The sequence below is a fragment of the Seriola dumerili genome, unplaced genomic scaffold (assembly GCF_002260705.1).
Source record: "Seriola dumerili isolate Sdu_G_001 unplaced genomic scaffold, Sdu_1.0 BDQW01000056.1, whole genome shotgun sequence".
Lineage (NCBI taxonomy): Eukaryota > Metazoa > Chordata > Actinopteri > Carangiformes > Carangidae > Seriola > Seriola dumerili.
The window spans coordinates 2,853,448-2,879,685 of NW_019174311.1; the positions used below are offsets into that span (position 1 = coordinate 2,853,448).

General features: G+C 41.3%; 2 protein-coding genes across 2 annotated transcripts; one reads left to right on the top strand and one right to left on the bottom strand.

Moving 5' to 3' along the window:
- The first annotated feature begins 1,094 nt into the window (after window positions 1-1,094).
- On the top strand, window positions 1,095-15,331 carry LOC111219047 (beta-citrylglutamate synthase B-like). Its single transcript, XM_022741625.1, has 5 exons — window positions 1,095-1,905; window positions 10,011-10,241; window positions 12,294-12,380; window positions 13,610-13,813; window positions 14,798-15,331. The coding sequence occupies exons 1-5, from the start codon at window positions 1,743-1,745 to the stop codon at window positions 15,316-15,318; spliced, it is 1,206 nt and encodes a 401-aa protein (XP_022597346.1). The 5' UTR covers window positions 1,095-1,742; the 3' UTR covers window positions 15,319-15,331.
- A 4,021-nt stretch (window positions 15,332-19,352) lies between these two features.
- On the bottom strand, window positions 19,353-26,129 carry zmynd12 (zinc finger MYND-type containing 12). The gene is made up of 9 exons (XM_022741627.1): window positions 25,952-26,129; window positions 24,142-24,271; window positions 23,929-23,943; window positions 22,958-23,129; window positions 22,636-22,805; window positions 22,075-22,197; window positions 21,889-21,982; window positions 21,085-21,230; window positions 19,353-19,493 (listed from the first exon to the last, which is right to left on the bottom strand). Exons 1-9 carry the CDS (start codon window positions 26,089-26,091, stop codon window positions 19,362-19,364), a joined length of 1,122 nt encoding a protein of 373 aa, XP_022597348.1. The 5' UTR covers window positions 26,092-26,129; the 3' UTR covers window positions 19,353-19,361.
- Window positions 26,130-26,238: the final 109 nt, after the last annotated feature.

The following is a 26,238-nucleotide window of genomic DNA, read 5'->3' on the forward strand; positions in this document are numbered from 1 at the left end:
TGTGTGTGTGTGTGTGTGTGTGTGTGTTTGTGTGTGTTATGTGTGTATTGTATTGTTGTTCTTTGTCTTCCCTCTATTTGGAGATAATCATGCTCCATGTTTGGAACCACATTTCCCACAATGCTTTGGGAATATAAACAGGAAATATAATGTTGCCGTGTCAGCTGTGTGCTTTTAGTCTACATTTACTTAATTTTTATGCTAATGAACACAATCAAAAGTATGCCGAATCAACAAGTACAAGTTCCTGTATGCATTGTTCCCATGCATGTACACAAAATTATCACTGGATTACTGTGATATTGACAAAAACTCAAAAATGTGATGACTCTCAGGCAAGTTCGGGAATTGCAATGAGCGTCTATCGCCTAAGCAGAATGGTGGACGTTATTCGCGATGAACGTTGGGGATAACGGCATCCTCGGAAAGTTTAAGTCCCACTGCATCTAAAACTGTGTGTTATAATGTCTGTATGTTCAGATTTTGCCCCCGATGATATTCGCACAGTCCCTTATTCTAAATCACAGCGACGGGGAGGGAAGACAACGAGAGAAGTGGGTCACTCGCATAATTTCGCCTCATAATCACATCGAAGTGTTTTCCTTCTACTGGACCGGGTTGTCCTTGGGTGACACTGCTGAGCAGTAGCCATCTAAACACAAGTTATTTCTAAAATTAAAGCCTCCCCGTCTTAAGAAACTGGATCAGAACAAAAGAGAAGACAAAGAAGATGATGGTGCCTTTGGTTTGTGATGTCCTTGTTTCATTTCCTGCCACTTCAGCATGGAGACAGCGCTGTCGGTATTCGCCAAACCTCCTCGCACCGTCTGGTCTGAACCGGTTCGGAAAGTGCGCGGTCTCGTGCACACTGCAGACTCCACGCACTGGTTCACACAGCACTCCGCGCGCCCTCAGAATGTTCCGCCCCTACTCCGTTAGGACCTTCCTGATTGGTTACCGCGGTCGCGACTCGCCCACACCTTCCGCGTGCTGTTTGGACAATAGGAAAGTTTACGAGTTGCGATTGGCTCGTGCCCCTCCAAACATTTTATTTTGGGGCAGGACCAGTTAGCTGCGCACGGGCACGCGTAGAATTGGAGTTGTAAACGAAGCGTGTGCACTTTTCAGCACCAATACCTCGTGGATAGCAGCCAAACGAAGCCGAGAGGGTAGTCGTTGTGGGTTAGCTTAGTTTATTGTCATAAACCCGACGACTTTGCGGTTTGCAGCGCCGTATAACCGCCGCGATCACGAGAAAACTTTATTGATAGTTTTGAGTCGACAAGAGGACGATATAAAGCAGAACCGCCTGAGCTTTGTCTGCCCCGGTGGGCAAATTGTGCCGAGACGTGTATCTCTTGACAGGCAAGTTTCTGTGGGTAGAAATACCTTAATTTTTTGGCCCGCCTGTGTCGAATTGGCGCGGTCTGGGTTCGTCTAACTGCGCCCTGGGAGGACTAAATGGCTGCAAATGAAGGCAAACAAAGGTGATAAAGAAGATTATTCATCCTAGCCGGTTCGGCCCAAACAGCGGTTGAGTCGTGGTCCTGTTTTTAGCCACATCACAGCCTGCTCGCACCGCTAGCCGCCGAGGTCTCCATTGTGTGAGCATCTCTGTGCTATTCCGCTGCCGCCCGACCCCCGGATCCCGCGCTACCACCGCACACCTGCCGCCTCCCACAGCTACAACTGTGTGTTTTCTGCCGGATTTTTTGTAACTTTATTGAATCCACGCATCCGAAATGTGTTCTCGGGTTTGGTTCGTGACCGACCGGCGTATCAGCCAGGAGTACCCCCAAGTTCAGATCCTCCGGGCACTGAAGGAGCGCTGCGCCGACGAGGATGTTGAATTCCGCTCTCTTCTCATGGATCAAATCGTGCTTACGATCAGCGAGGGACAACTAGGCAAGTATCACTCAGTTAATCAAAGCAGTCGACGACTGGTCGTAAACTGGAAGTTAATGGTGTACTGTAACTTGGGTTATTTGAGATCAACAGTGCTTTACGCGGTCCACAAAGTCGATGGCAGACGGTTATTGTTTGGGGACTACACTCCCGTGAGGCAAGGGGAGGGCTAGCCCGGTCTGCCTGCTAGCAAGGAAGCCAAGTGTAAGCACAGCCGTGACCGCCTAACCCACTTTCCAGCTAGAGTGCCTGCAGACTGAGGCGAGCGATGATGCTTGATTTAATTTCGCTGAATGCGTTGCACTCCCAACAACGGATGATAGGATTAACCCAAAGCAACAGGGAAATAGTTAGAATATAACAGAAGCCAAGTAATTAAATCATATTAGTTTACTAGTAAAATGAAACTGAGCTGTTGTAATTTTACTGCACATTACGTCGTTCTAAGGCAGAAGCTGTAGGTTTTGGCATATTCTCTCAATTGTTGATCTGGGGTTTTCATGTGGACATCTGGCAACCAGGCAAATTTCCTCTCGAAATATCCCGGAGAGACACACATGTAAACTTGTCACTCAAACAGAAAGGGTGACAAGTAGAATTAATATTTAATATGTATAAAATGTTAAGATTTGACATCAAATTTAAGCAGTATCAAAAGTGATTCTATTGTCTAACCAGAAGCAAACAAGTATTGAGGTTAGAGGAAGCACATTTTGCATCTGTAGACCTGTTTATTGTTGTTACTTGACAGATAACTAAAATGGCACTTTGATGATCAAAGCTGAAATCAGTTAACCATGTATCAACTTAAGCCTAATACACCGCTGTTTCAGGGTTTCTGTACATATTACCTTGTGTATTCTACCTACTTTGAGTTGTATTGGCACACCTTCAGTTAGTCTTTTGTTGCCATTTTTGGACAGTTTTGTCCAGGACACATTGTGTTCTGCTTGTTATGATATGACAACATTTCACAGTATTGGGGCCCTTGATAAAGTGATGGTAGCAGTAGGAACACTCAACAAACAGACACACATGGAATTCATCAGGGTGGTGTGAAGTGGGGCTGTGTCACCAGATGAGAGGCGTGTAAGTCTCAATTAACACATAAAGGGTGTAGGCTGGCATTAACAGAGGCTGAATAGGTGGGAGAAGATGTGGGATGTACAGAGGTGAGAGAGGGCAGCATGTTTTTCACAGACTACATACTGTTACCTCATACTGTTACATTGGGGCTACTGCACAGTTCAGTCATGGCAAAGCTTTATACTCAGCAAGGAGTTTAAAATGCAGACAGTGAAGTGTTTAAGTGTAAGGCAAGGCATTTAAGATGTTACATATATTTCACATACTGTACCATTGTACAGCCAAGTGAATATTTCTGAGTATAAACAAATTCTTTATTTGCAGCATTTATACAGAATACCCGCCACATGAAAAATTACATCACATTCATACTACATACTTTTTTCTACCATGGCTAGATAATCTGACCTAAAAAATAGGCTAATCTGTAGATAACATAATGTGCTAAGCACATCAAGGTGACACCTGGAAAAGGTGAGTATATTAGCCAACACGGATAGGTAGGTAGTCGGCTGTCTAGACCTGTAGCTTAGGAAGATACAAACATCTAGAGCAAGGCTGTTAGCATGACCTATAATCCATGGTGGCCCCAAATCGTGCATACGGTAAATGTCCTCTGAGCCTTGGCTTGACATCACAGATTAACAGTCAGTGGACAGACTGGCCACACAGTAGGCTCACTACACAGGAAGCTGTCGAGTACATGCTCGGTGGCTGGGGTCTTCAGGTGCATAATAGCTGTGTACACCTAGCATTTATCTAGATATGAATTACCCACACTTCATTTACACCTCGAGTACAGAATCTTTTGAGTCAGAAAGCACTTTCCAGTTCAAAATCCATACAGGAATTGGCCGTTTGACCACATCACCTTTATTAAAATCAAGTTGCTAATGTCTTATGCATAACCTTTCAGGCTGTATATGTATCTTCATTAGGATAAGCATTTAGCATAAAGTACCAGAGGCAATAAACAAGTTAAGGCTGTTCTGGAATTTAACATAAAAATCAGGAAATACAGCCACACATGCGAGGAATGAGATGATCAGCAAGTGTTTGCAAGCTTTAATGTTTCTATATTGGAAATATAAGTGGTATTTCACCATCATGTGATCTGTAATGCCCCTGTGGTCACTGACCATCAAGTGGTTAGAGCAATTCACCAGCACTATGAATGAGTTTTGTATAAATGTGACATCTACATGTCCCATAATATTAATTAAACAAGCTGTTTCAGAAATTAATTTACAAAACAATATTTAGAGCATTTAACAGGAAACAGTTTGGCCCAAAATGAATACATGGCATTTTAAAGTAACGATCATATTGGAAACGGGAGTGATAAAGACAGGTTTTCCACCAGAAGTAGATGGTACATTAACCACCCAAACCAAAATAAGTTCTTGCACACATAGTTTTAAGGTAGGTCAGGGTGCAATCACAATCCTAAAACTGATAACACCTTTACAACTTGCTATTTCAAAGGTTTCTCATTCTCTCGGCTCATTTGTGTGCTCTCAAGTCAGGTTGAGGTCCACGTTTCACACTGAAGTTAATGGGTTCAGCGTGTTCTCAGGCGGAGAGATGAATACACACATGCACAAGCACACGCCGTTATGTCTTAATGACCAATGATGGCCCCTCACATAAGATTGCCAAACCCAGCATTCAGCTAGCTGGAGGTATTTCACATCCCATGACTTGTGCTGTGAGATGTTTAAACAGGGACCGGATATGAATTGATGTCACAATCCTCTGTGATCCTTGTGCATGCCAGTGGGCACACTTTTACCTCAAAGATGATAAATGCAACGCTCCTGTGTCAGTGAATGGGAAGATGGCACATTGATGCAGGCTAAGTATCTTAATTTACCACTAGACATTTGAGTGTGTATGAGCATCAACATACACGCTGGTGGAATACTGTAGCTTTAATGCCAAGCCTTGTTTGGTTGTTTCTGAAACTAGAAATTAGACTATATGATGATCAGCAGTGTGGAGTACAACTACAAGCTCTTGTCTGTTATTTTATAGACGGTTAAAAAAAGGATTCATATTTTAGGGAGATGTAATGGGTCTTAATCGCAGTAATAACATGGGTATATCCTACTGTTGTTGTTTTCCCCACACTTTGGATAAAGAACTAGGTTCTTTGCCACAAACTAACATTTTTAAAATACAAATGTTAAGGTACTAAAAAGAGTGTACAGTTACAGGGACTATGACTTGATCACACAAGTTAGTTTCCAAGAAAACAGCTTGTCTGCCAATTAAGCAGCAGTGTCTCATTTGCAGGTTGTTGCATGCGGCCTGTGACATGAATATTTGCATTTTATTGGTTTTGCCAAAGAGGCTCACGCCACATGCTTTTTCCTCTAGATGGGAAAGAGGCCTCCACAGAAAACATATATTGATATATCACCACACAACGCTAGCATTTTTACATGCTATTTCAACCATGTACTTATACATATAGAATGTAAACATAGTGTACATATTGTCTCTAAGGTACAACTTGTGCCAACCAGGCGGAGAGCTAATATTTCAAATGGCAACAATAATGCCTGACACACCCTGAAAGGTTTTAGTCACTTTTATTTTTAAGGTTATGGGGTAACAGCACTATTCCTAGAGTAGCAGATACTTATTAGTGCATGGGTGGCTCACATATCTTTCCATACTAAATCTGACTATCTGTTGTGAATGTCCAGCCTTTCCTTTTATACATGGTCATACCGCAAATAAGCACTTGTGTTTGTAATTTGCATAGTTGCAGTGGCCAAAGAGAACAGCGTTTGCTCTATGATTACCAGACTCTTAACCTTATAACTTCATACTTCCTGATGCTGAATGATGTTGTGTCACTGTACAAACTGTGGTAGGAATAGGCAACAGGTGATCACAAACCCTCGAATGTTAGTTATAATGCACTTTCCCTCTTTGATTTTCCTGTCGTGTCACATGAGTGACACCCCCCACAAGAGAAGCAACACTCTCTCAGGTTATTAAGTTTAGTAAAGCCTGGCAAGAAAGTACAGACTCATTCTGCCACCTCACCCAAGCACTTTCTCCTCTATTCACTACAACAAAACTGATAATAACAAGTATTACTCATAAGTATTGATAGTAATGTGTTTTATTCTATGCATATATGAATAAATGAACATATATATTGGAATATTTGGGGTTTTGACATTATTGCTGCATCACTACAGTACATGCCAAAGAACATCTAAATAAACAAACTGATGTTCTCCACATTGAACTGTATGTTGCTGTGAAGTGTGATGTCAAACAAAACTGATATCTTCAAAAAAAATTCATGAAAATGTTTCACACTTTTCAGAGCTTCGTCATTTAGGTAACAGAATTAGGTGTCATCATATGATCATGCTGAATCTCATTTGAAGTATAGTGCACAGTAAAGCTGAAATAGTTCCCAGCCTTGAAGCAGACACATAAAAGGTGACTATAATTACAGTTAATGTTAATGTTGGTGTTCTGGCTTTGATCTACTGTATTTAATGTTCTGTGGCAGTTTAATGTGTTTGTCGAGCTCTCTACCTGCCATTCAATGTTGATTCTTTTGTTGTCTTATCTGCCTCGGTTAGTTCAAGTACTGTCAGTGCCAAAGTAGCTAGCAGCTACACAGTGCACAGGCTAAGTCACAGGGGACATGCAGGTTTACATGGCCCCTGTGATCGATGAACAAAAGATTTTTTGCCCGGCCTCACAGTAGGCCTACAGTATATGTTTTTGTCTGATGTGTGTATTGATGACAGATATGCAAATAGACCATTGAAGGCATTGTTAGCCCAAACCTAACCGGGAGAAACCATGGGGAAACCTGCTGCCCCATCAGGCTAATTTTCGAAAGTATACCCAGACCCAAAGTGAGACAGCATTCGGGGCTGGCAGAACCCACCAGCCAAATATTGGCACCGCATTTGTCGGCATCGCCTGCTTTGTGACGTTGCAGCGGTATGCATAGAATGCTTGTTATGCTTGTTAGCTTTGTCAGGCAGATTGAAAATGGGACACACATATACAGTTCATTGAAGCACGAAAACATGACGGTCTGTCATTGAGGTAAGAAAAATCCCATCGGTTGTAACTATAAACAGGTCACACACACACTAAATTTAGAAATTGTCCCACAATTGCCTTTGTTATACACCAAAATGGTCAGGAGGGTTTCTGAGCGTTTAAGCGATGGTCACATGACGGACAGTGCAGTGCACACGAACACTTGCACAGATGAATAGGACTGATTCATCTGGCTGCCTCATTGGTCTCTGTTTGGTTCCCCTGGAGATGCGATGAGCACCGTGAACAGTGAATACTGTCTGTCAAAAACCATGAGACCACATCCCCCGACACTTCCCACTGTAACACCACTGACTGCGTTCTCAGTGGCTGCACAATCACAGCAGTGTGAGAGTGTTGAATAGGGCTAGAGAGACAGCAAATCCTCCTGCTTCTATACTGAGATTGTGAGGAAGAGAAAAAAAGGAGGAGTGGTTGGCTTTTCACAGCTTCATATGCCTCGGTTTTCCCCCGCCCCTCCCTCCCATCCTCTGCGTTAAGGCTATAACACATCCCTGACCTTTTCTGCCTGCTACCTTTCTCCTTCTCCCCCCTGTTTAACCTGTCTGTGCACAGAATGACCCTAAGAACAAGTGTTGATCCAACTCAAAGTACGTGCAAGATGCGTGCTATGCAGGCTTGATGCACAGTGCATCCGTCGGCACACCAATAGCTGCCTGCCTGTTGTTATGTATGCAGCAGCCATCAAGCTTCTTGTGACATCTGATGATCTCAGCCAGTGGCGCTGTCATTACTGTTAACTTGCAGATTCGAAGATGGCTGAATTGTTACAGTACAGGTAAAGTTCTGTACCAGTGACAAATGTCTCTCTTTGTCTCGTACATACAGTATATGTGCATACCCGCACGTTTACACAGGTTTTGTTGTCACCCAGTCTGTTCATCCTGATTAGCTGTCGGGTCACACCGCCTGCTCAAAAATCTCACACTTTGTCTCTGTTTCCTCTTGTCATCCAGAGTGACAAAGTAACACCAGTCACCGTTAAAATGTTGCCAAATCTTTGGCTATGGCTAGTGAATTTGCCATCTGTTTTTTTTATAAATATCAAGCCAACATTCTGTTACCTCGAAATCCTGTTCTGTTCTGTAGATCCAGATCGCTGCTGATAGAGACTGGAGATAGCTACTGAATATTGAAATCCTCCAGATTTCTAGCCTTGTAGAAAAGTTGGTGTCATACCAGCCTGATTCTCACCATCATACTGCACAATCTTCTCTTTGTCCTGCCTCCCCTGTTGTCCATGGCTTATACATGCTGTGCTGCATTGAAATGGCTGATCAGTAACCTCTACAGATGTGTTTAGGCAGCCTATTGTTTTTAATTAGCTCACATTTGCATCAAAAAAAAAGTGATGTCGGGCTGAGAGATTGAAAACTAAAGCCAATTTGACTTTCAATAAAACAAAACCACGGATTTCAGGTAACAGCCACTAGATAACAATGATTTTTCATTGTGACAGGATTATCAACATTTAATTTAAGGAATAGTGGACTAGATTGTTGTCAGAAACATCCAGATTTTTTTTAAAGACCTAAGCAGAACAAATATTTTGTTGCATACTGTGCAATATAGTGTTACTAACAATACCCTTATCCCTGGTGTGTGTTAATGTGGGCTTAAATTCAATGCACCCTTGGGGTTTCAGACATTTCTCCCTACCCTACTGCCCTACATTGAGACCAAGTAGTGTACAGTGCCAGTTTACCAGCAAATATATCTATTCTCAGTCAGGAGAGGAAGATAGTATTGGCCCGAAAGTCAGAGGAGCTGGCATCACTGCAGGGGAGTACTGTATATGGGTATGGGCAGCATGTAAATAATCGTATCAACAGGCAGGGCACGTTCCAAATTCATGGCTTAACACCACAGGCCTTGGAGCTGGCTGCCCCTGTCTGGTGTTGTAACCTGGCCAACTCTTAGTCAGAGCTGTGTGGTGACAACTGGGAAAAATGTCCACAGTCTCCAAAAGAGCAGTAAACTTTTCCACCAGTAGATGATGGATTTAAAAAAAAATCACTAACCAGTTTCACAATGTTTCCATCTACTGCAAATATGACTTTTGGGATGTCATGTAAAATGCTCTGTCTAGTGCAGGGGTCGGCAACCCGCAGCTCCGGAGCTGCATGCGGCTCTTCAGCCCTTCTGCACTGGCTCCCTGTAGCCTTGAAAAACTGAAATAATATGAAAATAAATAACAGCTATTTTTTATTTTATTTCTATTTTTTATTTTAAAGAGAGCACCTCATATTTTGGAGATCGAGGTGATACTGATAATATTTCGTACAAAAATATACGTCACATCTTACAACGTCTCCATAGCAACTTTTACAGCCTACCACCTCTTCCTCCCGCCGATAGGTGGCTAATCTTGAGTTTCGGACCTCCGGTAAGGTAACCATGGATAAATGAAAAAAAAAAGAAAAGTCTCTGAGAAAAAACCTGGCCTGTTCTTATGTTTACTCTTCTTAAAGCTAGTAGGCTGCAGCTATATGTTTTATTTATTTCAAAGTGGGTTACATTTTATTTTTTTAATCCTTCACAAATAAGAGAAGGACTCAAACAGACCTGCATAGTTCTGTGTTTTATTTAAAAGTAGGCATACACATGCCTATAAGAGCTTGGTGTTTTCCTTTATTATAACAGGTAAAAACAGTAACAAAATGTCAACAGTTTTTTTGTAGTTCTATAATTTCATAAATGCAATAAACTATAGTTCTTTTATATATAGTATAACTATATATAAAACTTTAACGATGTGTTATCTTCCTTTTAAGGGTCGAATAGGTTTTGCAGCTTCAGATGATTTTTATTTGTGGGAGAGGGGCCAAAAATGGCTTTTTCAATAGTAAAGGTTGCAGACTCCTGGTCTAATGGCTCTCCTTCCATTCCTTCACCACCATCTAACCCTCCAGGTCTGCGAGTGGAGCAGGAATTGGTGACATCTTATCCACAAGTGGTGGTGGTGCGGGTGCCCACACCTTGGGTGCAGTCAGATAGTGACATCACTGTGCTGCGCCACCTGGAGAAGATGGGCTGCCGGCTTATCAACCGGCCCCAGGCTATACTCAACTGTGTCAACAAATTCTGGACCTTTCAGGAGCTGGCCGGCCATGGGGTGCCTCTTCCTGACACCTTCTCCTACGGTAAACCAGTACCTGACGTTTATCTTTCTCACAGTGTTGATGTATATCTGGTAGCACAGTGTTGTTGTGTTGTAGCTGTGCTCCTCCATGACTATAATCAACGAGTCAGATGATGAATGTGTAATGTAACCGACTTTACTAATAAATCTACTTCCCAGTGTGTGGGCAGCAAGTACATGTCTTGAATTGGGTGATGCTTGCCTGTTAACCTATACTGCATTTACTGTTTTTACTACTTGCTCATGTTGCATTGTCCCTGATGTAGGGCCCTTCACACACTGTGCAGACTATACAATGTAGACTGTAATTCTCTACATACATAAAAAGATGCACAAGCAAATAAACACAGAGACCCTAACACACCGTCACAGCACCCGTTGGACAACTTCTTCTATGAATATGATGACCCACCATCCCCTTTCAACCTAGCTTCAAAATTCCTCTGTACATCAGTTTCTTTATGAATTGTTTCCATCATGTGTAGTGTTTACTGAAACTTTTATGCACAGCTTTTACTGCTTAGGTCAGTGAGATTATGGTGAGTTAGTCAAATTAAGTAAAACTGAGTAAACAAACAGTAGATTATGTGAAACAAATCATAAGATATAAATATTTTCTATAAGTATGCCTAAAGAAATCATAAGGGAACATATATGCATCATCTACGGTCAAATGAGTACTCACATGCAACACCAGAACTGCTGTGTCAAGCATGTTGACATTTCAATCACATTAGTTGCACCACAGGCTTTAGTCCTCATGTGGCTGTATAACAGATTAATAAGCCATTAGTCAGACAATCACTACTCCACTGCAATTACTCAAACAGCAAAGAGAAAATCCCATTTACATACCTGGTCAAATCCTCTTAGCTGTCCACCAAACCACTTATGATTTTTACAATTTCTCTAAGTTCACTGCTTTTTTACGTACTATTGAGAAAGGCAGGATGTGTAGGGATGCAGCCTTCATAACACAAGAAAGACTACTGTTTGTTTGTTGCAGTTGATTTGTTTAAGGCCAGACAAAGAGTGACGAGCATCACCAGATATTTTTCTCTTTCTGTTTTGCAAAAGTCCACAGTGCTCTGGTGTTTGTGAGAGCAGAAAGAGAAGGATACAGACAGAGAGAAAGAAAGAAAGAGGAGGGGGATGTTTGGCCTACATTCCATTCGTCTCTGCACAGTAGGCCAGGCGATACATGCAGAGCGGCTGGAGAGCTTATGTAACAACCCCACCCCCCACCCAACCCCCCACACCCCACCCCACAACGCCCCACCCCATGCCCCCTCATGATTTTTCAAAATAAAAAATGCCATCGCCTCCCTCCTGTTCACCACCTCAGCAGCTTATGACGTGATGACGTGGTCGAACCCTCATTTGGTGTCCACTCTCTCCCCTCCCCTGCTCGCTCAGCTCTACCCCCTCTCACCGAAAACACATGTGAATCAGTGCATCTGGAAAAAGCCATGTGACAGGGTAGTTCACATCTGTTCCCTTGACCGAATGCCACAGAAGACCAGACAGGCAAACAGAGAGAGAGAGAGGGAGAAAGAGAGAGAGAGAAGGAAGTGGAGATGGAGAAAGTAAGGGAAAAGAAGTCCACCAACACCTCCATTTTTCAATTTTTTTTAACACATTTTTCAATCGCCTGTCAAGCCAAAGCAGAAGAAGCTTAAGCACATCTGTTGCTACATGCTGCTGTTATGAATCAGTGTTAGATATGGTCAGCTGCTTCACATTAATGCATTCTTCAGTGACTGCTCTGTTCCAATCTCATGAATAAAGCAGCAAAATAAGTATAATCTCAGGAAAGCACTCCTATAGTCTTGCTGTTTTGAGTCACTTCTGTTGCCATAGCGACAGGCTACAGTCCCTCCCCCCAACCCTGCGTGATCAGCTGTTATGTGTGAACAATGCTGTCAAGACATGGACAAGTTTTTTATTATTATTTGTTTTTTTTTTACACCTCTGCGTGTGTGCATATTTGTGTGTGTGTGTGTGTGTGTAAATGTGTGCCTGCTTTTTGTATGTGTGCATGGGCGATTTCCAGGAGGACACGACAACTTCCGTAAGATGATTGATGAGGCAGAGCCACTGGGCTACCCAGTGGTGGTGAAGAATGCACGCGGCCACAGAGGTAAGACCATCAGTCTGTTTCTTCCTGTCCCCAGCTACACAACTACAACTACACCACACCTCAAGAATCGGTCCACTACAGGCCCGTAATGGCAGATCAGTCCACACTGTTAAATGATTACAACAAGAAACACACAACAGGAAGTTGTAATGCTCACAGAAATTTTTTGTTTCTAGTTTTCAAATCATTTTACCTAAATTCACAGGGGGCTTGTGTGGGAAGTTTTCAGCCTTGCCATAGATGTTGTGCTTCCTAGAGATCAGCCCCAGTGTCTGCTGACCCATTAGCCCTTTCCTATTCATAGTTATCGACACTCGACTGGCTCTGCCATTGTGTGAGAGAATGACAATGGACCTTGGCTAGCACAGCCTGCCATCACAGCGCATTGTTAGGGAAAGCAGCCGTTGGTCAACCACTTTTTATGGAGTATGGCGTCTCAAGAATTGCTTTATTTCCCTCTGTGGTTGACCGTTGACATTGGCTGAAGTCCAGCTTGCCTTTCTTCTCATGAGGAAGTATGAAGGCTTGTGACTGTTTCAAAATCTTAAGAATCATTGGTATTAACAGCTCTTTAATAGATCCCCAATTTAAATTTCATGTGCTCTCCCTGCCCAGTCGTTGGGATGTGAAATGTTGTATGCCTTTGGGTGCACATTCTCCAATGTTTTAGTATCTTCTGTACAAACTAGTCATTGCACATGTGTCTCACTGAGTCACAGGAGCATGATTCCTTGTTTGTCTTGCTTTTGATTTGTAAAGTATTACATCATGCCTGCCACTGTCCATCTTCACATCTTCATGATATTACCAAGGGATTGCCTTGTCATCTCGTTTGGATTGTTAGTCACACACGATGTGCACGTACACACACAGCAACCACATGATTTTCCCTGGTGCTGGAACAGGGGTCAGAGGGCTTGACAACCAGAAGACAGAGCCAAGCGGTGCTAATTAAAACAGGCGTCTTCTATCCTCTGTGAGAATCAATTCTGTGGCTGCTAAGAGCTGTGTCCTGTCCTTTATATGAGAAATAGAAACTGGCATGAGACATGGTCAGCAAAAGCAGCTACTTGTCAGGAAAGACAATGAAGAAGTAATGCAACCTCAACTAATATTGCGCAAATGTCAGACAGTGCAAGCAGCTTCTTTTCATGTTAATATAAACAGCTTCAGTTATCGTAGCTCATTTTCTTTCTTTCTCTAATCTCCCGTCTCCTTCTCTCTCCTAGGCAAGGCTGTGTTCCTGGCACGGGACAAACACCACCTGACAGACCTGTGCCACTTGATCCGCCATGATACCCCCTACCTGTTTCAGGAGTATGTCAAGGAGTCGCACGGTCGTGATGTGCGGGTGGTCCTGGTGGGCGGCCGTGTCATTGGCTCCATGCTTCGCTGCTCCACTGATGGTCGCATGCAGAGCAACTGCTCCCTGGGTAGGCAGATGCCCGAGAGTCAGAGATGACAGTAAATTACTCAACTATTGAACACTATCACACGTATTACATGACTGAACCCTTTCCCTCATTACACTTACCAAAAACAACAGCGTCTGCACTGCTATACTGAAACGGTTCTTAAGTTTGCAAGACTAGTCTACTTTTAATGTGGTTGCTTTTAATGTTCTGATTATTTGGATCATATGAGATCTGAGATAAATGGCAGCACTGTTCTTGGGGAACTAAAACTAGTCTGGTTATTATTAAGATCTGGAGACAGGGTGGTTTGTAAGCAGTTTCCATGCTCCTTCCACAAACTGACTTAAGAGCTTTTTGAATTATAAAAGTAATAGATATGTATTAATTATAAACAAACACCTTTAAAAAAACAAAAAGAAATTTTTATTTTGTACAGCTCTTGCTTTGTGTGCCACATTGGAGGGTCACTAGATTGTTCTAATCATTCCTGTACATGAGGACATTATTTTACAGTCAGTCACAGCATCTTTCTAGATTTTTTTTCAAGTATAACATTCCATCTGTTCCACAGACCAGTTTTGGGGAACAGTTCCAAATCTACAAGCTTGTCCTGAATCTACCCTCAAGACATCAAATGACACAGCATTCCAGCCGATGAGACTGATTTTCAATGTCAGAGCATGAGCAGTTTTGGTCTAGTTGAGGCTGTAATACGCTGTGACATATTTAGGACATCAGTCACCAGCTTATTCTGCATTTATGTAACAGATCATGTTGACACTTTGACATACTCTAGGTGGATCTGATGTGGTATTTAACGATATAAAATATTTTGAAATATTTCTTAAATCATCACATATATTTTTATGATTACCCTTGATACATAAAAGATGCCATTTAACAATCTGGATGAAAGTTGTTATGGTCAGTCTCTCACAATGTGAAGTGAATGAAACACATTTTGTGGTGGGTATTAACCTCTCTCTCTCTCTTGATTGTTAGGTGGTGTAGGTATGATGTGCCCACTGAGCGAGCAGGGCAAGCAGCTGGCCATAGAGGTGTCTAACATCCTGGGCATGGATGTGTGTGGTATTGACCTCCTGCAGCTCAATGACGGTTCATTTGTGGTCTGCGAGGCCAATGCCAATGTGGGCTTCATTGCTTTCGACCAGGCCTGTGGCATGGATGTGGCAGGCATTGTTGCCGACTACGCCCTGTCGATGCTCCCCAGCCGCCTCACCCGGAAGATGTCCTTGCTGTCCGTCGTGTCAAGTACCAGCGAGACCAGCAGTGAGCCTGAGGTGTGCCCTGTGCCCGCTGGCAGCGGCTCGCTGCCTGAGGCCGTCTGCAACATGAGCGTTGGTTCTACTTCCAGTGAGAGTGACCCGGAGCTAGCCGAGCCCTCCCAGTCCTCGCCCCGCCAGTCCACAGCCCCCACCTTGCCCGATCTCCCTGACCTCCCCGATCCTGCCTACAACTTCAACACCCTCCTCGCCAACGAGATCAAGTTATTGACTGAGTGAGATTCAAGCGGCTTCATGCACACACAAACACCACAAATACACATCAAGACACGCATACACACACCTGTTCACATGGCAACAGACATTCCTTTTAAACACATATCAATCCAAAAATTATAAAAACATATGATCTTAAATGCAAAACTAAGAGAAAACAGAACACACACAGACACAACCACAGTAACACAAACACCAAAACATGAGCTTCTCCTGCTAACTCCCTTAAAATACACACAAAAAAACAAAGATCTGAGGCTGCTCCCCTGACTCTCCTCTCTTTGCACCTCTAGTCCGAACCTGCAAACCCTACAATCCAAACTTAGCTTACACTGCAGCATGGTGGCGAGAGTGGGATATAGTACACGAGATAACTGCCTCTTCTAGTTTCTGTTTTGCAAAATAGTAAGGGTGAAGGTTTTTGGGTGGGTGTGGGATTCCCATAAAGGCATACACCTGCCATGTTTTTATCTTCACAACACGGTAACATTTGAAGGAGAATCTATGTTGACATAAAAATGGGTTTTGTGCTGAGACTGTAGTCAGGTTTGGTGGATTGGAGGCGAAATGAAGTGTTTTTTTTTCAAGTGGTTAGCTCCTTGGGAGAGGAATACATCCTCATGCTAGGCACATTATACTGTCAGTTCCAATGTAGCAATGTTGTGCTCCTGTCAAGGACACAGAACAGGATGGGGACCATCCTGCAGCAACTGGAGATGGAGGAAACTCATGAAATTTAATGCTATTCATAATTCATAATAATAATTGATATTGAGAGATGAATTCACTCTTCACTACATGTCACATCTCATATGTTGTAAATCCAGCTAAAACAGAATGTATACACAATGTTTTTTATTTCTTTTTTAACCAGGTTAACATGAATAATTCTATAATTTAAAATCCATAGAATACCAGTTTGGAATTAAAATGTAGCTTGAGCTGCTACATTGACAGTGAATAAGAGGCTGATGTTGTGGTAGCCGGATATATGACCTTTCATGCGTAAATAAGAATATTATTTACCCAGATTAACCATAGCACCAGAAAATCATCCTGGATGGTAACATGGTGTCTACAAATGAATTCTCTGTTCACTGTGAATGAAGCAGGCTAATTCAAAAGTAAGCAAAACTGCCTGAACCTGTGAAAGGTACTAGATAACACATAGCAGTTCTGTTGAAGAGTTATAACCTGGAATATAAAAATGAATTGAGTGCCATTGCTCGATTTTTAATTTTACATTCCTAGATAGCTTGTTTGATTAGCCTTACCAGCAGCAGCAGTCTGCTGCTTTTTAAAATTCATTCAATGTCTAGCACTTTATATGAAACAGTATGATATGATAAACAGATGCATTTTTTGCTCTCACTCAGATGACATATTTAGGAAACATGAGACAGAGTGTGAAACCTGCGTCTACACCTGCAAGCAAAATATACCTCAAAAACTTCTCACTGCCATAGAAAGACAGAGATATTCAAACATACAGTACATATCAGCCAGGATCCTCATGGCCCCTGATTTACCAGCTGTTTCCTCTCTTTGTGTCTAGGAACTGAAAAGGTAGTTGTTCATTATTTTTTATTTCTTCTCTAGCTTTTTGTAAATATTTAGGTAGTGAATTAGCTTCAGTGCATAATAGTACCCAACTGATGAAACTGGAACAGCTGAAATAACTGCCAACATTGAAATTCATAAGCTATTGTGGACAAACTTGTTTGTACAGACCTGGAATATTGAAAGGTTGAAATTGAAATTTGGTGCTAACATTTCTGGATTTGGTTAGATGTGATTTCTCAGTCATGATTTTTGTAGATTTTACTTTTATTGTTTTCAACAAGTATCTTAACCCAAAAAATATGTTGGCATGATGTACAAATAAAAAATGGAAACTATATTTTTGCAGTCTCTTTGAATAGAATCTTTTTCCTTAGAAAAGACTTCAGCAACCAAGAGTTTACAGCCTATGGTTTTCTGTTCCTCTTGATTTACCTCCTGTACGCCCTCTGAAATAACTATCAGCAATGAGCGTACTTTGGGGTGACTGCTGTTCATTAAGAATAATTTACAGATTTGATCAAAAGCACACCGTAGTAATGTCCATGTTTTTAGGCTTGTAACCCCTTCTGTTGAACACAACTCAGGGAAGCAGCCTGGATCTCACCCCTGACCCCCAAATGCACGACATATCCATCCAAGCATACACCTGAAACAACATAACACATACCCACAGGCAGACAAAAAGACACACAAACAAGAATGAAAAAAAGGTTGTAAACTACAGTATAAGACAATGTGGTGTAGCTATACCATGGTTAACATGCACTTTTTTTCCTTGCTTGTTTTATATTGTTCCTTGTTTTCTTCTCTAATTTATGGTATTTTTAAAGAAAAAAGTGGTTTGTGTGCACTAATATTGTCTCAATAAAGTGAAACCGCTGTGAAGCTTGATTTTATTTTCCTTTTCTTTGTGGGCCAATTTACCAACTGTCTGGAATCTAAAAGGGGCCTGCTTGAGGGTGCCAAATCTAAACCCACCAGACAACAGGAAAGGCAGCTTTTTTAAAGTCTGCTGTCAAGTGATCACAGTGGCTCCACTGAGAGAATAACATCATTTACACTACTGTGATGTTGTCCGGTATCTATATAATCAAAGTATCTGACAGCCAAAACTGTGAAATCCGCTGAAGCTCACTCTCCTGACATGCAAGGGCCGGTGAGCTTGATCATTAAGTCACATCCCAACAAAGCTGATATGGGTGAACTATCTCCAGTTGTTGTTGTCCCCTATTTTTTTGAGTCTTTGTCTTTGTATTGAAGCCTGCGTCATTCCACACTGTGTACATAAGTGTAAATCAAAGATCTCATATCCTTTCAAGACATGAAAAAGCCAGCCATAAGAACGAGTGAAATGTTCATTGCTCTCTTACAGCCCCTGTTATTCAAATCTGTAGTTTATACATCATCCATATGTAGACAGAACACATCTAAGCCATTGATGGTCCATTTAACTGTGCCCTAACAACTTTCAAAATGCCTTTTCACTGTCTGGTTTGAGGACCACAGTTGAGTGATGGTCCCAGTTCAGTTCAGTTATAGATCAATGGCAATGATGAAGTGGATACAAGGCATGGAAACTACTGAAAGAAACAAGAAATAAATGTGTGTAAATCATAATATTACTGAAAGCTGTGTGGTGCTCAGCCAGCCTGGAATAAACATGTAAGGACCTCTGGACTAGTCACTGTGTACAACACAACAGAGCACAAGGTTGCTATTTAATTCCAAACTGCTGCTAATGTATATTTGGCTCAAAAATGAAAAAGGGAATATGAGGAAATCCAAGTGTTTCCGTGTTTTGCTGCCTCTCAACACATGAAAATGAATCTGAATGCCAAAAATAAGCATTTTGTTATATAATTTAGCACTAATAACACTAGTAGTGAGATGATTTTAAAAGTGATTCTTTGTTTTGATATAAAGAATAAATGTTTCAGAATTGTATATAATATGTAGGATTTCACAGCAATCATCAGGTACATTTTATGTCAATGTGTTTTAAAACAAACCTGAGGTTTGCTTTAAGGTTTACAATATACTTTGATTTGCAGGAGGAAAACCCAATGTTTATGCTTCAGTGAAATAATGCAGCTCTCTGTTGATGACATAGACATTAGAAATCTTATCTTTAATTATATCTGCATATGGTGAATTGATGAAGAGCTTCTGAACTGCTAGGTGCAAGATAAGCAAAATCATTGCGTAAAAAAAGTCTCAGCAAATGCCCTCACTATTATTCTCTTCTGTATCATTCTGACAGTGTTACAACATGGATCCCAAAATCATGTCATTCACAAATGTGCAAAATGATGTAAATATATATCCCTCTTTTTTTAGAGTAAAATAAAGATGAGTCATTATTCAAAACCAATGAAAATGTCTCTTCTCCTCATTTTCAATATCAAATTGTTTGTATTTCCTTAGAGATATGTCCCCTAATATGTTTTCCCTCTTGAAGCAGACGGAGGAGCAAGGAAGGTTGACTAGTCAGGACCAGGATGTGGGTCTGTCTGCAGACTCTTCACTAGCTGCAACAGGCCCTGGATGGGCTCTGTCAGGTCATGGTTCGGTATCAGCTGGCTGGCCTGCAGGGCTGTGCTGCCAAATCCCAGTGCCTAGCACAGAAACAAACGGAAACAAACACAGCAGCTGCAGCTGTTAGACTCTGCGGGGAGAGTAAAGCTGACTTATATAATAACATCACTGAAATCTAGACTGATTAATTTATCCCACTTTACCCTTCCACCAAGCTGATCTGTCAGGTTGTCACACTGTCTTAAAGTTTATAACAGAAAATTTGTTGTCAAACTTTGTTTGATATATGTGACAAAACCATGTGTGCTAAGATGGAAACTTACCAAACTCTATGAGGAACTCATTGAGGTTTGCAGTGACATCAATGGGATTCCTGCAGTTTCTTAGGGTTTATAAATAGCTTGGAATACGCATTGTACGTGTGTTACTCAAGTGTTTGTGTGTTTAGTGTCATATCTACCAACAGTCTGATTCACTTCTATCTAATGTTTCTTCCATCCTTGTGACAGCACCCTGACTCACCAATAACAACTGAAAGAATTTAACCACGATTCCCTCAATAATAACAAGACATCTTAATGATAACAACATTACATTCTGACAGTGATATACTTTTCATAGTACAGTGGAGCCATGACATGGACCAGACCAGGGCCACAAGTCAAACTGAAACCAAAATAACCATCACACATAATACACTAAAGAGGAAAAGTGGCCATTACTACTCCAAAGTTCAGTTCAGTACACTACACACATAGTACACTATGACCTCCCTGTAAAGGAAGGCAAGCAAAAACTGAATTTGCCTGTGGAGATTAAAGATCCTCAGCTGAAGCATCTTCAGGATAGATAACTTAGGTATCAGCCAAGCATGGGGAGCCCTCATCCTTATTCCTACAGCTGCCACGTGCCAAGTGGGTATTTAACAGCAGGGGATAACTGTTGACTATCTTGACCTTAGAGAAAAGGCACCATTTTATCAAAAAGAAAGACTTGACTATGTTGAGTTTTTTCCAGTAGTTTTGGAGCTGTGGTATAGCTTTTCATGAGGTAAAAAAAAAGAAAAACCCCAACTATATTTCACCCAGTCCTAACAACCAGAAGCCAAAACCACCAGATAAAAACATGAAAGTGAAATAATCAAACATATAAACTGACTGTGTTGTATTTGTGTTACTGTCTGGCGTTGTGTCTATTTACATGTTGACTGATTGCTACAGTAAGGCAGCTTGAGCTTAGACATAAGATCTCATCCGACCTTTTTACTCCTCCCCAAACAAGGTTTTAAGTCCACTAAGTGTTCCAAGTAGCCACCTCTCTGGTACAGAACTTCCTGTACATCCATTCATTAAACCATAGCTGCCTAAGTCTTTCACCTGGCATGACACACTTGATTTTGTCTCATTCATCCCACATGGAAAGAGGTGCAGTTTACGCACACAAAGCCCCAGTGACATTGCAGAGACACCGGAAACCAAGCTGGAAGTCAGAGTGTGGAGACAGTCACATCAACTCATGGTAAATCCCACCTCATCTTTACAGCTTTACCAATTAGAGATAATCCCATCTGGAGATGGCACTCCAAAGGAGGTACATGCGGAGGAAACAAGGAACTGTGTCACTGTGTCAAAGTAAACATTTAATGCCTGGTGACCTCATCAGGTGACTCACCTTTAAGAAGTCTCCTCCCAGAAAGCACAGCATGGCCAGACAGTGGGTCACCAGTGCGATCTGAGCAGAGTCTTTCCTGGAGTTATTCTGTTCAAACTCCACCATGGTTCTGAACATCTTGTCCGCTTCAACTTGCCAGGCTTTGTCTGATTAAAAGTCAGGGATAAAGACAAAGATGCAAATGTTCTTAAGTTTTTACAGTATATTACCATGGACATAAATACAGTATACACTTAACCAATTTTAAAAAAATTGTATTTATGCATTGAATTCACACAGCTTTCAACAGATTAGATGAACTAGGTTTGTAGAGGTCAATAAAATTTAGATCTGTGTCTTATGTATATTTTCGTTCTCTATTTTTCCCTCAATGAACATCCAAGAAAGCCTGGGAAATTGCAGTGCAGCTAACAGGCTTAGCATCATATGTAGGGCAGCAGCTGCTATAGAGGGTAGTGGTGCGGATGCCGCACAGCCAGAGATGTGTCAGCAGTGGTCTCTAGTCAGCCCTAAGCATGCTAGTGTAAATCTGAGGTTTAGCTTTCGGATTGCACAGCAAGACAGCTCAGCTAAATATAGCACTGTTGACCTTATTTTTTCACTGATATGCCAATGGAGCTCTTTGCTGTTTAGCAGGTGGAGCAAATGATGGATTGGTGATGTCATTTTCTGATTCTGCACTGTGTTTGAATGGTACGATAGAACTGGGGAGACTGAGAAAACCTAAATGTGTGGTTTTATATTATTTTATACATAGATTTATATGACATTTATATTGCCCGTATTTAGTGTGACAAGACGTACCATAAGAGGGCTCCAACAACATGTCAGGATTTTGGATATTTTGGACGTGGGTTTTGAGGAGTTTGGTCAGATGGCAGTGCCAAGTATTTGCCACCTACAATATGAGCAAAGGAGGATAAACCTTCACAAACCTTAGAAAAAAAATTTGGTCACATGGGCAATCACATCATAACTGCTTTATTTTACCTCAGAGTACAAGGAGCGAGCAATGGGCATCTTCCCCTGTTTGGCAAACACGTTAGCCATGAGAAAGTAGCCATTGCAAGTGACTGTGCTATGCAGACCATACTCCTCACTGGCAAAGTGTATCTGAAAACATCCAACAATTTAACTTAATAACATGATGTAATATACACAAACACATACACACACACATGTATATATTTATATACATATATGTATATATATATGTGTGTATATATATGTGTGTGTGTGTATATATATATATATATATATATACATATATATATATATATATATATATACATATATACATACACACACTACCACACATATATGTGTATATACAGATAACATGTAAGGAACATCATTGCACAGTATTGAACATTCTGAGAGAAGAAACATGTACACCACACACTCTTTATCTTACTTGTTTAAAAATATTTACGAGCAGTGAGACAAATCTGTTCATTGTGTTCCTCAAAATACCAATAAAGTTACTGAAAAATTGAATATACTTCATATAGTGAAGTTGTTTCTGGTGAGTGTACTAATTATGACACAGACATCATTTGCAAAGTTAAGTAGAGCTGCTTCCAGGTTTCCAGTCATTGTGTGGAGGCGGCCTAGGCTCCTGTGCAGCCGATGGTGGACTGCGTGACCACATTCTGGGCTCTTCAAGACTGCCCACTCAGCCTGGGACAGGAGCTCTGTCACCAGGGTTATATTACCCAAACCTGGAAATGCAAATACACACACAGATATACATATATGTACACAAATACACACACACACACACACACACACACACAGTTATGCATTCTGCATCACATGAGAAGGAGAAAGGAATCCAGTTGAGCTGAGAAACCATTTTGTGCTCCCTCCTCACCCATGTTGGCCTCTGCCAGCAGCAGGTAGGCGGGGACCAGTTCGACAGTACTGGGGCCATGGACATCCATGGAACAGCACAGGCAGAACTGGGCAGCAGGCAAAGCCTCCTGGTGTTTCCCCTCAGAGAGTTTGCTCTGAGCCACTGACCTGCAAATCTCAATCAGCTCTGCCTAAGCAAGGAAGCAAATCCAAGGTACATGTCAGGTTACTTTTACCCCACATTAACTCATCAGACTTCCAGGTACATTGTGTAACAATTCACAGGAACTAAGGGTAATCACAACAATATTCAATACTAGCATACTGTATATATCACTGTTGTAACATCCTATGACTAAAGATGGAGCTGGCTCTGGAAACACTACATGACCAGACTGAGAGCCAAAATTCTCTGTGTCCACTGAAAACCACAAAACTTCTTGATTTAAGTTGCAGTAGGAAATCTTTATTTTCTACTTTTGGAATTGAAGGAAAACATTCTCTGTTGTGTCTTCTCTGTGAGATTTGTTCAATGGAAAAACAAAAGCGTGTCTTTTGTGCAGCTTTCTGAATTTATGTCAGTCACAGTACATCACAAACTCCTGTTCATATAAAAGGTGAAAATCAAGACTATAAAAGTGTAGAGTGCTCTAATGAAATTTCCTTTCTCTTTTTCTTCCTTGGTTTTCCCTCTACCTAGATCTATTCTAAATACATCTATTCAACATTTTTGCTCAGCTTCTAAGATGGGTGAAGTGACATCAAAGATCTGGGGTTCTTGAGTGTTTTTGCTATCTAAATTCTATGACTGTTCCCTGAATGGTAGCACAGTTTACATGAGAATTGCATTTTTTTTGTTGCTGGACAGTAAATTCTACCATTTCACTGCTTGCTCCAGGTTTGGATTTGGCAACTTCAGTCATATGAAATTAACAAAGCTAAACCCTGGAGTGTCCCATTGCTAAGTGGTAAAAGGCACATGACTGCAACTTGCCTATCTCTAGACTTCCAATTATCAAATAAAGCCAAGATACCAGGCATAAACTCTAGAATACTTAGAAACTAAACAATAGGGCATTTGAACAAAAAAGATGAATCACAGACACACTTCTGAAAAAAACATAGCCTGGAAATATAGTTTACAGAATTCATATTTTTCTCCACATTTCCCTTGAAAAAAAAAGAATGCACATACATCCTCACCTTTTTAAGCTGTATTTCAATGCGGCCAGTCCGCTGGAGACTAAAGAGTGTTGGGGTGCGAATGGGAATAAGCAACTGACAGATTTTTTCATGGATCCCCACCCAATCAGCCTGCTGGTGCTCTGCATCACTGAGGAATTTTAAAAAAGTTAAAAAAGAAAGAAAGACTGCAACTTAAATCAGACTTTCCCCTTATCCCTTCAGTCACCTTAGATCCACAGAGACATTTTAGCTTTTTTATGCATAGTGAATCTCCCCTCTGGGCCAAAACTGATGGATGTTGGCTCAGGAATCAAACTGCTGATCAAGAACCAGTTTTTCCTATGATGATCTGAACTTTATTATGGTCTGCAACTTACACTGTGTGTAAGCTGTGTGTAAGCTGCAGATGCCTGGAGCAGTAGCCTAAGTAAAAATGATCTAAAAGTGTGGATCAGACTGACCTCAGATTGCGAGACAGATATGATAATGTGTACTATTAAGAGTTTCTATACAGTACATATCAGTTGATTTGAACTCTGCTAACATTTACAAAGCATAATTCTATCCCATTCAGGAATTATCATCTGAGTGCACAGAGGACGTACTAAATTGTATGCCATTACATAACTGGTCTGTAATTTTGTTCATCTGGCTCTCCTCTTCTGCACACTTTGGTGGAAACTGTCTTGGTTTTCCTTGCATTTTTTTCTACTAAGGAGCATGTGTGCACACTCCAGCGTATTTGTGTTTTTGGACCTGAGACAAAAGCAGAGAGCAGGCTATGATCTGGCCACGTCACATCAACAGTAGCACTGACACTTGTGTGAGTGTGTCAAGTCAAGGGGTCTTCTCAGGATACAGATTTCTGTATTTCACTTTCTTCACTCTGCTGAGCTATACTTGCACAATACTTCACTAGAAACACTACCCTGGATACTAGTTAGCCAGCAGCCTGATAATGTTATGGCTCATTAGGCTTCAAATAAACCATTTCACCTTTAACAATGTGATAGATTTACAGTCTTATTTTAAGCCAAAGTAAGGCGTTCCAATAACAAAAAAAAATGCTGGTCTGACAAAGAACAAACGCTAACTAAAAGCTCTTAACAGGTAGCATGTATAATCTCGTCTATTTGCTGCAATTCTAATGAAAATTTGTTTTGCAGCCTTTTGTTTTGACTTGATATAAGCTAAAAAAAAATTCATGTAATTCACAAAATGTGTATGCCATGTATAGTTCATTATAGGCTTAGAGAAAAGCAAGCACAGTAAGTGGCTGTAAGCTCCCTTTAAGAGACTGGGTGTAGGGGCTCATCCTTTTACATAAATCCCTACAGGGAGGGATGTCACCACATGCTACTCTCCACTCCCCATTATGTGCCAATGAGGATTCCACCAAGCACCATCTTATGATCTGTAATTGAGTCTGCCGAGATGGGAACCTACGCCAAAGGTAATTCTGCCTTACATAAAGAAAAAAGCTGATGTTGACCGACTCAAATTATCGAGAAGACGCAGGCAAGTCACAAGAACAAAAATACTCGCTTTGGTAATTTCATTTCCAGCTGTTCCTCTCCCTCCTGACAACACAGTCACATGAACGCCCTTCATGCCGACGTGTGCTGTGTTTTTTTGCTTTGAAAATTTGTGGCTAACACTGACACCTAGCGTCCAAAGCGTAGACATGCTTTGACCAAGTTCACACAAAATGAGCACAAACTGCCCTGTGAAATTAGGAAATTAAGCTTTCACAAACAAATAGGCTATATTATTTTGCCACTAGATGCCTAACGTCTCATGATAAAACACTAGGATAACTCGAGCTTACCAGTAAAAGGTGACGCAACAATTGTCGCATTGCAGGTGCGCTCGTCTTTGACAAAGTTCACACAACTTTTCCGTTCCCTTGGGTATGGCAAGAGGAATTATCTTTGATGTTGTCCCGAAAACTTGACGCTCAGCTTCCATTGTTACAAGAAAGCCCAGTTAAAGTGGATAAACACACGTATTAGTTTTCCAACACTGCGGATGAAGCTAAACGCTAGTTGTTGAGGAACTAAGTTTATATGTCACGTTTCTATGGCAACAACCTAAGTCTATATAGGCCTATACATA